We start from the raw sequence: 16,170 nt of genomic DNA on the forward strand, positions 1-16,170 counted from the left end.
AGAAATCTTGAATTGTTGGGTCGATAAATCAGAGGATATAATTATTGATTTTGTGCTTCAGTAATATCAATTAATTTGAGAGTGCAATCTTATTCTTTTAGTGGAGTAGAATAAGATTAATAAATTATTTTGATTAATCATGAGTTGATTGGATCAAATTAATTTATTGGAGCTTAATTTAATTGAATCCGACCAGGTCTCTTTGGTGGCTCTAATATAAACTCGGATAAATTATATGAGTTATAATTTATGGTATATGTGGGATAAATTTATCTGGACTATTATATTTCATGGAAGATTGAGATATCAAATCTTCTAGATATGGTATAATATATTCTGTCCATTTAAATTTATATTTTAAAAGATATTGTTATTATCTTTTTGTTACAAGATATCACAAATATTTTATATATATGTGTGTGATATTGTAACTTGTGACCACACACAATCCTACGTTAAGAGTTTGAGAGAACACCAGAGAAGGCTTGGAGGTTTGGAGCGTAGATCCAGTGCAGAGAAAGATCGTTAACACGCTTCAAAGGTAATCTCTAATTTCTGTGAGTTGTAATTAATCAATTCGTGTTAAATACGTAGAACAATCGATCCTGTGAAGAAGAGTTGATTGAAATCACAAGAAATTAATTTTGTGATATGATCTTCTCGATCTTGGCTAACATATGGTATCAGAGCCAGGTTTTGATATTGTTTTGCGTATTTCGAATTAATTAATTATTTATGCATGTTTTAGTTTAAAGCGGTGTTAGATTTATGTGATTGTGGTTTGAATGGATTGATTTATTTAATTTTTGAACAGTTTATGGCCTTAGTTTTTCTGGTGAAATTGTATTTCGTATTTTCGAGTCTGTAACCAAGGGGGTGGATTACGACTCCATGTTTCCCCTTGTTATTTTCGTGCAATTTTTATTGTATTTTTCGGATTTGGGCTTTTCTGCTTCTATTCAAAGAACTCGAGGGCCAGAATGCAATTTCGTCCAAAGGACTCCAGGGACCAGAGTGCATCTTCTTCAAATCGCAAGGGACTTGCTCGGAAATTTCGGAAACCACCATGAAAAAGCATATCCAGATCGCGTAATCGGAAGCACGCGGCCGCGAGGATGAGGAATGAATGCGAATGTGATTTCCGGTCCCTCTCACGCGTTGTTCTTCACGGTGGAGCGGCGCGGAGGAGGTGCGAAACGATTCAAATTTTCGGCACTGGATCTGGAAAATTCGAGCATCTGTTTTTCCGATTTCGAATTGGATATGGTGTCTCGATGGTTTTTCAGTGACCGGCGCGGTGGAGATCTTCACTTCCGCAAGGTTCCGACGAATCCAGCGGCGGCGGCGGAGGTGGCGATTTTTCTGTAGGGTGAGATGCAGAAGACGGGTCGCGGGTTCGGGTCATGGTTTCGGATCATGGGCTTTCGGGTCGTGGGCCAAACCAGATTGCTGGAATGTTTTTTGTGTGTATAGGATTGGCCATAAATTTGTTCTTGTTTAATTATTGCTTATATTTGTCATTCATGTATCATGCCATGTAGATTGCATAAACACCTGCTTTAGGTACTTTATTGTCATGCATAAAATTTTATTTATTCTATTTTTTAGAGAATAAATATTTTGATTAATAATTGAACTATTTTAAGAGTTAAAATAGTCATGATTTTATTAATCGGATAAAACCCAAAATTAAATTTAAATATTAAGTGTGAGAGGGTATATTTTAAATAAACCCACGGTCTCCCTTATTAGTCCATTAATAAGAATTATGTATGCCTCGTGCCAATTTTATTGGTCTCCCTATAGGAGGGCTACATTGTTTCGGTTAGTTGATTGGACTCATTATAATTATTTTATAGTAAAATTAATTGTGACCACCCTATAGGTGACATAATTAATTTGGTACTTGATAAATAATTAATTTAAGGGTATACACTTAAGTCAATGATATTGTGAGAATTTCCTATAGAATGTTGTTACAATATCTTTCGATGGCCAAAATCAAGCAATACTAAATTGATATTGCATGAGTTGCTAGATATATTGAATTTAGTGGGAGGGTCCCAGCCTAGCTGTAAATAACATGTTTTTTCCTAAAGAAAAATTTATGTATTTTGGATTTTTAGTTAAATTGCTGTGTTGTAGTAGTTTTTTGGGATCTACAAATGCATTCATGCATAACACATAATTTTATTTATTGCATTGCTCATTTAAATTTATTTTAATTTCAGAAAAATGACTGGAAATTCACTGTCTATGATATTAACCAACAACCAACTAGTCGGAGAAAATTACATTGATTGGAAACGTAATTTATTGATTGTCTTAACTGCGGAGAAACACAAGTTTGTGCTCAATGAACCCTGTCCATCGGTGCCTACGACGGAGTCCACAGTAGCTCAAAAGCAGGCTTATGATAAGTGGATCAGTTTTGATGAGATGGCCCGTTGCTACATTTTGGGATCCATCTCAAATGTGCTGCAACAGAAACATCAGAATATGGACACTGCTACAAAAATCATGGAAAGCCTCCAAGAAATGTTTGAGCATCAAGGACATCAGGCACGACAAGCAGCCATTAGAACCATTATGAACATGCGCATGAAACCTGGGACGCCCGTGAGAGATCATATGCTTGCATTGATCGCTCAGTTTAACGTGGCGGAGGTGTTATGGGCTGAAATCAAATCAGAGACTCAGGTTGACATGGCACTTGAGACTCTCCCTGAGATGTTCTCACAGTTTAAGGTTAGCTATAACATGAATAAGCTAAACATGTCCCTTAATGAGCTGATGAAGGAACTCCAAAATGCTGAAAGTGTTCTTAAGACTAAAACTGGTGATGCATTTGTTGTTGCTTCTGCTGGGCCGTCTTATTCCAAGCCGAAAGGTAAAAATGGGAATAAAAGGAAGAAGCCCAACAAGAAGGGTCCACAACAAAATGAGAAGAAAGTCAAGGTAGATGGCAAGCCTAAGGGAAAATGTTTCCATTGTGGAGAGAAGGGTCATTGGAAGAGAAACTGCCAAGGATATCTAGCTTCCAAGAAGCAGGGTAGTGGTGAGTTATCTTTTATTGAGTCTTGTTTAGTGGTTGATTCTACTGATACTTGGATTATAGATTCTGGAGCCACTAATCATATATGCAATACTTTGCTGGGGTTCCAAGTAACCAGAAACCTCAATGAAGGGGAATATACTCTAAGAGTTGGCACATGGGTTGTGGTGTCTGCAAAAGCTGTTGGAATTGTTTATCTTTATTTTTCAAATAATAAACATTTGGTTTTAAGACATTATTATTATGTTCCGGAAATTACTAGAAATTTGATTTCTGTTGCTTTATTGTTTAGACAAGGATATTATGTCCATTTTTCACAAATGGTGGTTGATATTACCTTGAATAAAGCCCTTATTTGCAAGGGACATTTGAATAACGATTTGTATGTCTTAAAACAAGATGACAACTCTTTGCATCACATTGAATCCAACAAACGAATTAAATTCTCTCCCACTAATGAAACTTATTTGTGGCACTTGAGATTTGGTCATATCAACCTTAATAGAATTCAACGGTTGGTCAAGGATGGTCCTTTAAGTAATTTAAAGGTGGAATCCTTGCCTGTATGTGAATCCTGTTTGGAAGGTAAGATGACTAAGAGGTCTTTTAAATCTAAAGGACATAGAGCCAAGTGAAGTTTTGGAATTAGTGCACACTGACGTATGTGGACCAATTAGTGTACAAGCTAGAGGAGGATTTGAGTATTTCATCACCTTCACTGATGATTACTCTAGATACGGTTATGTTTACCTAATGTCCCACAAATCTGAATCTTTTGAAAAGTTCAAGGAATTCAGAAATGAAGTGGAAAAACAATTAGGTAAGAGCATAAAAACACTTCGATCAGACAGAGGTGGCGAGTATCTATCCAATGACTTTAGAACATACCTATCAGATAATGGGATAATATCCCAATTGAGCGCACCAGCTACACCTCAGCAGAATGGTGTCTCTGAAAGGAGAAATAGGACTTTGTTGGACATGGTCAGGTCTATGCTAAGTTTCTCTAAGCTCAGTACATCCTTTTGGGGATATGCTATCCAAACTGCAATATACTTATTGAACATGGTTCCTTCTAAATCTGTCTCTAAAACACCTCTTGAATTGTGGAATGGGCGCGTGCCTAATCTAAGACATATTCGGATATGGGGATGTCATGCTTATATGCTAAAGAGAAAGATGGATAAAATGGAACCTAGATCAGAATTATGCATGTTTGTTGGATATCCTAAGGGAACAAGAGGATATTACTTCTATAGTCCTCAAGACAAGAAGGTATTTGTGAGTACAAATGCAACCTTCTTAGAGGACAAGCACATAGAAGAGAGTGAATCAAAGAGTAAGGTTCTTTTGGAAGAGATTACTGAATCATCTACTCCAGAGATCCGCACTGAACCTACTCAGTTTGAATTCAAATTTCTACCATCATTAACCACTGGTTTCCAAACAAATGAAGTGGTAGAAAACATTGGTTCTAATGATCGGTCACCCCATCATATCCAAATGGAAAATGAAGGAAATGATCAAGAAGAGAACTTAAGACAACGACAATCAATTCCAATCAACCAAGAACCTCCACAACTTAGACGTAGTGGGAGGGTCATTCGACCACCTTCTATATACTTGCTCTATGGAGAATCGTTTGATGCGGTTTCCATTGAACAAGAGGAGGATCCCATCACGTACAAAGAAGCTATGGAGAATGTTGACGCTGACCAATGGAGGAGTGCCATGGAATCAGAAATGAGATCCATGTACACTAACTCCGTCTGGGTTCTTGTAGACATTCCTGAAGGTGTGAGACCTATAGGGTGTAAGTGGGTCTACAAGAGAAAGAGAGGAATAGACGGAAAAATAGAGACCTTTAAGGCTAGATTGGTAGCCAAAGGTTTTAGCCAACGAGAAGGAATCGATTACGATGAAACCTTTTCACCTGTGGCTATGATAAAGTCTATTCGGATCCTCTTATCCATTGCAGCCCATTTTGATTATGAGGTGTGGCAAATGGATGTCAAGACAGCATTTCTTAATGGAAATCTTGACGAAACCATTTATATGGTACAACCAGACGGTTTTATTCACAACGGTCAAGAGCATAAAGTATGCAAACTGAAAAAGTCTATTTATAGACTTAAGTAGGCGTCAAGGTCTTGGAACATCGTTTTTGATCAATCTGTGAAAGATTATGGTTTCAATCAAAATCTTGATGAGCCTTGTGTCTATAAGAAAATTTTGGATGACAAGGTGATTTTTCTTGTGCTAAATGTGGATGACATCCTACTTATTGGGAATAATGTAGGGGTGATGACATCTGCTAAAAATTGGTTGTCTCAACAGTTTGACATGAAAGACTTGGGAGAAGCAAGTTATGTTCTAGGTATCCAAATCCTTCGGGATAGGAAGAACAAACGGATTGCTTTATCTCAATCTTCATATATTGATAAAATATTGGTGAGGTATGCAATGCAAAATTCCAAGAAAGGTCAAACACCTTTTAGACATCGAATTCACTTGTCAAAGGACCACAATCCCAAGAATCCAAGTGAAGTGGAATACATGAAAATAGTTCCCTATGCTTCGGCTGTAGGAAGTCTTATGTATGCTATGCTATGCACTCGACCAGATATTTGTTATGCTGTTGGGATTGTTAGTAGATATCAGTCAAACCCAAGACCAGAGCACTGGATTGCTGTAAAGCATATTCTCAAGTATCTTCGCAGAACTAGAGGGTATATGTTGGTTTACTCGGCTTCAGAGTTGGCACCTGTGGGTTATACTGATTCTGATTTTCAAGCTGATAGAGATTCTCGTAAATCCACATCAGGATCTGTGTTCACATTGGGTGGTGGTGCCGTTGTTTGGAGGAGTATCAAGCAATCATGTATTGCTGATTCCACCATGGAAGCGGAGTATGTAGCGGCTTGTGAAGCAGCAAAAGAAGCCGTTTGGCTATAAAAGTTTTTGCTAAGCCTTGAGGTTGTTCCTGCTGCATCAAATGTCATTACTTTATATTGTGATAACAGTGGTGCAGTGGCAAATGCAAAAGAACCAAGAAACCATCAGCGTGGAAAACACATTGAACGAAAATATCACCTAGTGAGGGATATTGTTCAACGAGGAGACGTGACAGTGTGCAAGATAACATATGCTGAAAATCTTGCTGATCCTTTCACCAAAAGCTTACCTGCTAGAGCTTTTGATGAACATATTCAAAATATGGGTGTACTAGACATGACTCATTTACTCTAGGGCAAGTGGGAGGAAATGTTCGATAGTATGATGCCCATTGAGTACTTTTGTTATATGTTGATGACATTTTGAAATTAAAATAATGTTCATTTATTTGTTTAAATAAATTTATTTTTGAGCAATGCATATGTCCATTGGATTGTTGTATAATTATAAATTGAATGTTTAAGTCGTTAAACACAGAAAGATTCAATTTGTAATTCAATCCAAAGTATTATTGTCCACGATCGGTAAATAAATAAGGACAAATTATTTTGATAAGATCGTCTCAATTTTATTGAAGCCTATCTTTGGTTTGGTAATAAAATTAAGGATACATTTTGTTGTATTGGACTGGACCACGTGAGATTTGAATTTGATTTGACCATACTAATTCAAAATCACTTGATTGTCGTACATAACACTTTAATCCTGAGCGGATAATGAACTTTGATTACTAACTTGAAGTTCTTTGATGCATCAATGAGTGAGACCAAACTATTGGTCAATATCTCGATGTTTTGGGAATCAAAGTGAAATAACAAAGAACATATATTCGTAATATGAAATCTGTCACCTAGTCAATAGGTATGATCATAAACTCACAAGTTCTTCTAGAAGACAGTAAAATCTGAGCTCAGTAGTTCAACATTCTTGTTGAATTAATTATGTGATGTGATCACATGGGACTGTCAAAGAGAAGATGAGGGTTGAGAAGCTATGAATATCTAATGTGGGTTATATGGTCTGGATACCCTGTTTTAGATGTTCTAATTGATCGACAGGGGTGATATGTTGGGTCGATAAATCAGAGGATATAATTATTGATTTTGTGCTTCAGTAATATCAATTAATTTGAGAGTGCAATCTTATTCTTTTAGTGGAGTAGAATAAGATTAATAAATTATTTTGATTAATCATGAGTTGATTGGATCAAATTAATTTATTGGAGCTTAATTTAATTGAATCCGACCAGGTCCCTTTGGTGACTCTAATATAAACTCGGATAAATTATATGAGTTATAATTTATGGTATATGTGGGATAAATTTATCTGGACTATTATATTTCATGGAAGATTGAGATATCAAATCTTCTAGATATGGTATAATATATTCTGTCCATTTAAATTTATATTTTAAAAGATATTTTTATTATCTTTTTGTTACAAGATATCACAAATATTTTATATATATATGTGTGATATTGTAACTTGTGACCACACACAATCCTACGTTAAGAGTTTGAGAGAACACCAGAGAAGGCTTGGAGGTTTGGAGCGTAGATCCAGTGCAGAGAAAGATCGTAAACACGCTTCAAAGATAATCTCTAATTTCTGTGTGTTGTAATTAATCAATTCAGTGTTAAATACGTAGAACAATCGATCCTTTGAAGAAGAGTTGATTGAAATCACAAGAAATTAATTTTTGTGATCTGATCTTCTCGATCTTGGCTAACATGGATATCACTAGGGTCAAGTGATGAACTCACAAACGGATAGATACGCACGGAATAAGTACCTCGTGTTTAGCATCCCATAGCCTGAAATGTCTGAATCGCCAATAAATGAAGACAGAAAGATAGAAATCAGAAGAGTTATTACAGAATTTGTATATTTCTGACTAGACATGGGGAGTATATTTCGATGAATTTCGTAATGAGATCACTGTAATACTTTCCAGATTGTGATGTAATATGATTGTGATTGACAGATTGTTCAATCTAGATTTATTAGTTTGTACCAGATAACGTACAAACATGACCAAATGACACATATCGATGTCAGAAAAATGGTCAGAATAACTAGAATGCCGAAGTAGAGTATATCAGATTGTGATTTTGCTTGATTTTGTGCTTTTGGCAGAATGTATAGCATGATTTTATCTATGGTTTATAGATTGACGGATAGTTGGAATGAACTATCTAGATACTGGAGGATATCCAGGAACTGTAGTGCTGGATTTTAGCACTAGTGACCTGATGTCTTGTCATTTTATGAATTACTGTATGATAATAGCTATCAAACGAGTATTAAGATAGCCACAGATAAGACATTGTACAGTGAGTACTGCAGATTTCCGCTGAATGGGAATGATATTACGGTGATATTTGAGATTGAATTTGATAACAGCTGTTGATATTGATGTGGTATGAGCTGTTGATTGGTATGTACGGATGTTGTATAGCTAGTATTTGCAAGTAATTTTATCAGAATGGTTTGATAGAATGAATTTTCTGAAGTAACCTCTATTATACATTCCTTCCTTATCTGAATTGATTGCTTGTGATTTCGAGGACGAAATCATATCTTAGAGTGGGAGAAATGTAAGGCCCGAGAATTTGATTACCGTAATAGGAAATGATTTGGGTATATTTACCGTAATCTGAGATTAATCTGAAATGAGTTGGCAATAATTAATACGAATTATGGGTAAGTGAGAGGTGATTAAAGACGGAACAGATCAGACCGGGACAGACGAGAAAAGACACGAATTAGGTGCGAGGGAAGTGCCACTCGCGCACATGCGCGACGTGATGCGCGAGCTGTGCGCGAGTTGGGCAGAAGATCCCGCGCATATGCGCGGAGTGATGGCGCGCATATGCGCGAGCTGTAGTATGCTTTGTGCAGAGAACCTCGCGCATATGCGCCGAGGTGAGGCGCGCATATGCGCGAGATGCTGTGTAGACACGCGCCAGGGCTTATCGCCTCGCGCATATGCGCGGAGGAGGGTCGCGCATATGCGCGAGACGTGTTGCATGTAGGATGAGCCATTTGCTTTACATGCGTGAATGTGTAAACATACGAAATCCATCAGAATGAAGAAAAAAGAAAGAAAGGAACGGAAGAAGCAACTTCTGATTTTGATCGAGATTTACGAAAAATCCGTCCGTTAGATTTCTAATCCGAGGGCAGCACCGTGTTCCTAGCAACGACAGCTACAACTGGACGTAAGTTTTGTTACGTTTAGACATGTTCTGAAATTATGATGTTGTTGGAATTGAATACGCGTCATATATGATGTTCTTGACATGTTAGACATCATAGAATTGAAGCCAGATTAAGAAACGGACTGGTTATGTAATTGTTATGATTTTCGAAAGATATTGATTGAGATTTGATATCAGAGTTGTGTTATTACTGATCTCAAGTGTACAGATACTAAGATTATGAATTGTATTGATACAGAAAGCTTGTGGTACTGCTCCAAAATGTCTGATAACCTTCAGAAACAGATCAAGATATATATTACTGAAACATCAGCAACCAAAATAAACCTAGTTATATTTACAAAGAATATTAACTGTTAAATGTAATTTACATGGCAAGAAACAAAATTAAATCTTTTTTTCCTTTTTCAATAGTTCTTACGTGATGGAAGGGCTGCAAAACTCATGCATCTTTCCAGATGTGGAGAAGATGATAACAGAAACTTGAGAATCACAGAGAACATTGATCTCCTTAGCTTTCTTAATGATCCCATTTCTTCTTTTTTGAGTAAGTGACCTGTCTGTTGCTTGAGTTTTCATTTCTCTTGATCTCAATCTTGCCTCTACCCGTTTCTTCAGCAAATGGTTCTTTTATGGGTGAATGACTTAGCCAAGACAAGTGTTAAAATATGTTCCTTTAAATCTTTTAGCCATTCTTTGTAGTAAAACCTTTAACCTTGGTTCCACCATGTTACCCTTTGGCCAACATACACTCCCATCCTCAAATATCTTCCACAATACATTCTCAGTTATACGTAATTATAAGATCGAAGAAGGAGATAATTCACTAAATACGTGAAAAAATTCCAAAGTGTATGCAATGTACATGAGAAAATAACTGAACTTGTATCTATTTTTATGAAGCATTAATATCATATAATTAGGTTTCTTACTTCAGTTATTACCAAGTGTTTAAGGTTGGTGCATGCAAACCTGAGATTTGACTTTAATTCTGAGAGTATTGTGACTAGTGTGAATCCTTAACCATCAAATCAGACGTCAGTATTGGGCCATAGTCATTGAAAGAATGAGTTGGAGTGAAAAATGTATTTTTTTTATATTGAATACTGCGCATTGAGTAAACTCTCCATATAATACAGTAACTTGCAAACCATGTTAGTCAGACCTCCAATAAAGAGAGTTGGTTTTCGACTTTTGTGAAGATATTTCGATATACATAATTTTTTTATGATTGCAAACATTGTTTGAATACAATGTTTATTCTACAGTTGTCTTGGAACATTCAGAAAAGTACTCGGAAAAAGAAATAATACGATGCATATAATTAATTGCTATAGTTAATTCTCATTACAAATTAATCAATGTCATGAAAATATAGTTGCAGCTTCTGTAGTATAGTTATGCCTGTTTACATGAGGTCCATTGTAATTACAAAACCAGAACCTTGAAATCTGCTCTGCGAAATCTAAAGCCAATTCCTTTAGCACTTTTGAACTGTGAAAAAGGCTCATCTGATGATCTGAGAACTGGTGTTATCTCGGATCAGTTGCCTATGGTGAAATTTCAACTACAATGGTGTTATGCTCTGATCAACAGCTCGTAAACATTACTACAGTTATCACCGGATACATGTTTCAACATTTCAAATCTGTTTCGGTTGCCAAGAAAATCAATCCTTTTGAACTCAAGGGAACCAGAGTAAGCAGACCGTAGCCTGTCAGCATGTCTAGAGTCGGTGTGGATGGCAAGTTCGATTTCCTCGTCAGACATATGCTCCTGAGAATGAGGAAATTATCTTTTTATATCTTGAACTTTGACCGAATGAGAGGAAAAAAGGATGATTTTTAGACTCTCAACACATGAAATAGTTCTGTATAGATAACTACCTGGTAAAATGAATGGATATGATCCAGGATCTGCAAACATGTGAAGCCATTACTGCTGAAGAATGTTTTTGACCGAGGGCCCAACTCGGAAAATCGATCAACTGGAAACATTACAGTGAGGAAATGGCTTTTGAAAACTAACTCGAACTTCTCACTGCGATTTAAACCACAAATGCAGAAATGGTATAATAGAAGAATCAGCATATATCTTTTGTAAGAATAGCACAAAAATGGATCTAAATCAAAGTGAGGTCCGCCCCCAAAAGAAAAATAATTTTGAATAGTGGATCCGGATATTTTCATGATGCTATGAATTTCCATCCGATCAGGCAAGAAAGCATAAGAAAGTCAAGGAATATTCAACAGCTTCAACATCTAGTAAAAAAATGATGCAGGTATGGATGAAAAGAGAATCTAGAGTACGTACAACCTTTCTGTGAGCACACGGGATAAGTTCACTAATGAAGTCTTAGATTCCTTTCCGTCCTCCTTTGCGTCAAAGAAAAAGGATCCTTGATCAGCAATGCTGTTGTAAAACTTGGAAGAGTCCGTATGTTTAGAAGCTGTCGAGGTTGGCTCGGATATTGACCAGCTTATGGAATCTAAAAGCCTGCTGGGGGTTATCGGTCCTAGTGGATCTTGACATGTCTGGAAACATAACCAAATTAAATATGCAGATACTATATCACGAGATGGACCAATATAAAACATAACATGGAAGTCATGCGTTAATATTAAAGTATAACCCCATGTTGATGGATGCTTTATTGCTTGGTTACCCTTTTACATGTCATGTCATATCTAAAACTGGCAATGGATAAAATGCGCATCTTTTCAAACTGGGTAATGAAAATTTCAAAGATATCACCAGGAAAAAAAAAACTTTCATAGAAGACTAAAACAAAGTGTTTTAGGCACCCTAACAAATACAAATGAAATAAATGACTAATGGGAGTAGCAACGCCTGCAGTTTAACCTCAAAAAATGTATGCATGCCATGAATGGAACGCATTTATGTTATTCTAAGTCATGAACAAGAGGTAAATAATAAATTACTAAAATCAAGCCTAAATGAACAAAACTGACCTTCATTTTCCGATTCCGGCGCTTCCTGACCCCATCTTTAGCCAGGTTCACTTTCATTTGCCTTTCTTCACGGCTAGGTTTAATCATGGGACTAGGAACATTTCTGGGGCTAGATTCCCTCTTAACTTCCTGGAAATAATTCTAAGTTGAGGGCTCCAACTTAGCTGAATAAGTACTTTCTAGAGAACTTTGAGTTTCTTGAAGGAAGTAAATTACACAAAAAAATTGCCAAGGATATACTGAGTCAGCCATTTACATGTAATTTATTTTTGATGAAACGATATACCGTATAATATCGATCAAGTACTCATTGTGCTTGTGATATCTAAATTAAACTAATGGAAGCTACGTAACCTTTCAGATCATCAAAGTATTTCAGGAAAATCCCAACTGCCTCCAATAATATTAAGAAGATAAGTATTGAAAAGGTGTCTACCTCCTTTGAAACACCACCACGGAAAGCCTCGAGCATAACTTCCAAATACTGAGCCAAATCGGATGATAAGTGAACAAGCCTCTGCTGACATTTTTCTTTTGCAGACTTCAGAACCCATTGTGGCTGGGTTGCAGCAAAGAAGATGGTAATGATTTGGAGAAAGAAAACTTAAAAAATAAAAAAAAGACAGAAACAGATACTGAGAGAGATGCAACCACGAGCAGTATTTATGTAAATAACAATGAGTTTGGAGTTAAAATAATCACATAAAAGGCTAGGAGCACTTACTGTAACAAGATAACTCAAATGGCCCAGATATTTTGTAACTGAAGGCCCTTCACATATGACAAGACTTGCATTGTAGCCAACAAACCATTGGCTCAGTGTAGCACCTTCTACAGATAGAGCTTCAGCGACCTAGGAACAGATGTATAAGAAAAATTTGTCTTCCAAACTATTGAACATTAAGACCACTTCAATTCAGTAAACAGGAGACTCAAGGAGACAATCAAATATAAACCGAGACTCAGAAAAAAATCCAAACCCACCCTCTGATGAAGTTCAGCTGGGACATCTACGTCGATATAAAAGGATCGGCCAGAACAAAATGAAAGACTTTTAGTATCTCGTTTTGGAAATCTTAATAGTGGACCTTCAATCTTGTCAAGTTGAGTGGAATGATTTACCAAACCTGCTGGGAGACAACCATTCTCAGCAATCAAATTCTTATCAACTCGCGTCTGGTAATCATTTTGGACACCCATTCTGTAGAATGATTCATCCAACCTAACTGAAATAAACAAATTACACTCTGTTACTCAAAACAAGAACGTTCTGTGAGTTTTTTCTTGGTTTTAACTTATGTAATAGGTCTGCCAAGGTTTCATTGGGCCACTTTTAACACCTTACAAGTGACAAAGATCACAGAACCTAATTGAGAGTTTGAAATCATTTGGAAGCAATAAAATTAGGTCAAGAAACTCATAAAACTCTGCAAGAAAAAGACAGAAAAAAACATCATAATTATTACCATTACTCTTGACGCTATCCACAAACCATTTGATTGAAACCAGGAACAGACCATTTGCTGGTCCATGTCTGAGAGCATGCTCAAATTTATGTCCACAAAAACTGTATAAATCATTAAGGGGCAACAAGAGTGAGCTTAGATATCAATCTGTCACTACTAAGCAATAATACTCTGCAGAAAATACATTCGAGTAAGTCTTATTTCTTTTTTTTTATTATTATTTAAAAAAGACTAGATTCGGGCATCCGTCCGTAATGAAACTAAGCAAGGTGGTAACCAATGAAATCTTCGGAAAAGAAAGGATATTTGAACCACCAAATGTGTGCACCGAGCATGGAGATGAGGACTATATTGACCTCCCAATCTCTCGGTTGCTTCCTTGACCTGTTTCCTTGTTTCTACAACCCATTGGAGCGAACTCAAATATCACAGAAATTCCACATAAGCAAACTCAAAACATATACAAGTGAACTCGGGTAAATGAAATTCTTTCAGAATATCGACTGAGCTACAATGATTCAATAGATCAAATGGAATTGTAGAATTGTTATATTGCCCCGTAGTAACGCGTATTTACAAGATTATCAACTCTCAATAAACGTTATAATCAATAATCAAATACAATATACATTTGATGTGAATACGAACAACCAGCAGAGATCGAATTTATACCTTTAGAGAGCCCCGTAACACAAATGACAAGACCAGATAATGGTCCGTGTGATTTCACGGGATATTTAGAAATTACAGAGACAGTTGAACCTGGAGACATGGGCTCCAATGAAAAAGACTGGATGCCCCTGAATGAGGAAGAAAATTCCACAAACAACCTTGAACATCCCTTGCCTTTCACCACTTCCGCCCTTCCTCCCCCACCAACACCACCGCCCACTTTTTCAGCCATTCATAAACTGATAATTGGAAAACAGAGTGCTTTGGAAGGGAAAGAAACTGGGATTTTTTTAATAATTCATATAAGGATATAATACAGTTCTCTCTCTCATTTCAACATGCCTAAAAACCTATTACACTACCATAAATAGTGGGTCAATGGAAGCAGAGAGAACACGTAGTCTTGAAGAATTACAAAAACCCAAGCTTTATCACAAAGGAAGGAAAAAGGTGAGAGTGAACGAAAGAAAAGCACTACTGTCTTCAAGTTTCAGCAAAAAATCTTGAAAGTTGGCGGGCCAATGTGAAGCATGAGCAAGCCTGAATAAAATTCCAAGTGAGAACTTTTATAAATTGTCGTTTATATTCTCTGCTTTTTCGCAATCTTTTGCTTTTCGTTGGGTTTCAAGAAAGTGGGTATTGGTGTGATTCGTTGAAGTCCCTCTTTTCATTTTCCTTTTTTTCTTTCCAAATTTGCAGAGCCAAAAAACTAATCGCCATAGCCGGTTGCTTGGCGTTTTCTCGTTGCTTTGGAACTGTTTCCTAAACGGCCGTTTCCTTACACAATGAAGTTACATTTTTTCCCTTACGTATTATTACAATTGCTTGTATGGACATTCTTTAGTCCAAAACTATGAAAATACAATATTTCTCAAATCTTAGACCTCACCAAATATTTATATAATTAAAAATTACATTTCTTGAATTTTGTAAAATAATAATAATAACAACAACTTATGCATGACAAATGATATCTTGGTCATTTTTCATTAGATCTTGCAAAATATTTCGTAATTTGGAAGGGAATTTCAATTACAATTTTAAATGGATATTAGATTTTGGAATGCAATGCAACGTCCGAGTTTATTCAATAGTATTTTAGCTATTATTGGAGAATAACCATACGAAAGAAAATGGTAAATCATAAACATATTAAGTCTAACGTAGTGTTGGAGTCGAATACATCGTCGAAGTTTATTCAATAAATTTTTTTTTTACTGTTGGAGTGCGGCTGCACCCAAAAGTGGGTGTCCTTGCGTTCTCGCTTTTGTCCAAGACGTTAATGATGCCCGTGTGCGCCCATTTTACCCAAAAGTGGGCGCCCTTGCGCTCCAGTTACTGTCAGAGACGCATTTAGAGTGCGACTGTACTGTATGGTCTGTCTGAATCCTTAACCTTAGTTTCGAATTTTCGAAATTTTTTAAAATAAAAACTATACAAAAATTTGAAATTATCATACTTAAATTCAAGGAAAATTGTTTTCCAGAAAAATTTTCTTTTCCGAATCCAAATTTCAAACGATATGTGCATAAATTTTAGGAAAAATCTCAATGATTTAACATAAGTGATTTTGATACCACTTATTAGAAAATAACCTTGCAAAAAATCCAGAATTCATCATGTTAAATTATAAAAAAATAAATAAACAATGAATTATAGCAAAAGTGTAACTATGGGTGGGAAAATATAACGAATTTTCAGTATGCCGATGTTACCGTGCCGACAAATATCAAATTTACCGATATTTTCGGTACGATAACTATATGAAATTTGAAAATTTTCGGTATATACCAGATACCGAAATTACATAAAAATTAAAAACTATATAA

At 36.2% G+C, this 16,170-nt stretch overlaps 1 protein-coding gene and 1 long non-coding RNA gene across 4 annotated transcripts; both read right to left on the minus strand.

Annotated features, from left to right (window-relative positions):
• Positions 1 to 9,466: 9,466 nt before the first annotated feature.
• Positions 9,467 to 9,845, minus strand: LOC142541528 (uncharacterized). The gene is made up of 2 exons (XR_012819368.1): positions 9,653 to 9,845; positions 9,467 to 9,504 (listed from the first exon to the last, which is right to left on the minus strand). It is a non-coding gene; the product is annotated as an uncharacterized LOC142541528 (long non-coding RNA).
• A 674-nt stretch (positions 9,846 to 10,519) lies between these two features.
• LOC142543017 (uncharacterized) lies at positions 10,520 to 15,195 on the minus strand. Of its 3 annotated transcripts, XM_075649977.1 has the most exons (11): positions 14,342 to 15,189; positions 13,975 to 14,067; positions 13,670 to 13,771; positions 13,331 to 13,429; positions 13,188 to 13,213; positions 12,928 to 13,056; positions 12,640 to 12,762; positions 12,204 to 12,332; positions 11,548 to 11,765; positions 11,118 to 11,271; positions 10,521 to 11,007 (listed from the first exon to the last, which is right to left on the minus strand). In XM_075649977.1, the coding sequence occupies exons 1-11, from the start codon at positions 14,571 to 14,573 to the stop codon at positions 10,810 to 10,812; spliced, it is 1,503 nt and encodes a 500-aa protein (XP_075506092.1). In that variant the 5' UTR covers positions 14,574 to 15,189; the 3' UTR covers positions 10,521 to 10,809. The 3 variants fall into 3 exon arrangements, with proteins under 3 accessions (XP_075506091.1, XP_075506092.1, XP_075506090.1); XM_075649976.1 differs by having other exon boundaries at positions 10,520 to 11,004; positions 11,115 to 11,271; positions 13,188 to 13,429; positions 14,342 to 15,195; XM_075649975.1 differs by having other exon boundaries at positions 10,522 to 11,007; positions 13,188 to 13,429; positions 14,342 to 15,188.
• Between the last annotated feature and the right edge of the window lie 975 nt (positions 15,196 to 16,170).

Source organism: Primulina tabacum, chromosome 4 (assembly GCF_025594145.1).
Source record: "Primulina tabacum isolate GXHZ01 chromosome 4, ASM2559414v2, whole genome shotgun sequence".
Lineage (NCBI taxonomy): Eukaryota > Viridiplantae > Streptophyta > Magnoliopsida > Lamiales > Gesneriaceae > Primulina > Primulina tabacum.

Coding starts and splice junctions, on each gene's coding strand:
- LOC142543017 (XM_075649976.1), bottom strand. CDS start 14,573: ATGGCTGAAAAAGTGGGCGGTGGTGTTGGTGGGGGAGGAAGGGCGGAA. Junction 13,057..13,187: donor CAGCTGAACTTCATCAGAGG/GTGGGTTTGGAT, acceptor ATCTGTTCCTAG/GTCGCTGAAGCTCTATCTGT. Junction 12,333..12,639: donor GTGGTGGTGTTTCAAAGGAG/GTAGACACCTTT, acceptor AATTATTTCCAG/GAAGTTAAGAGGGAATCTAG.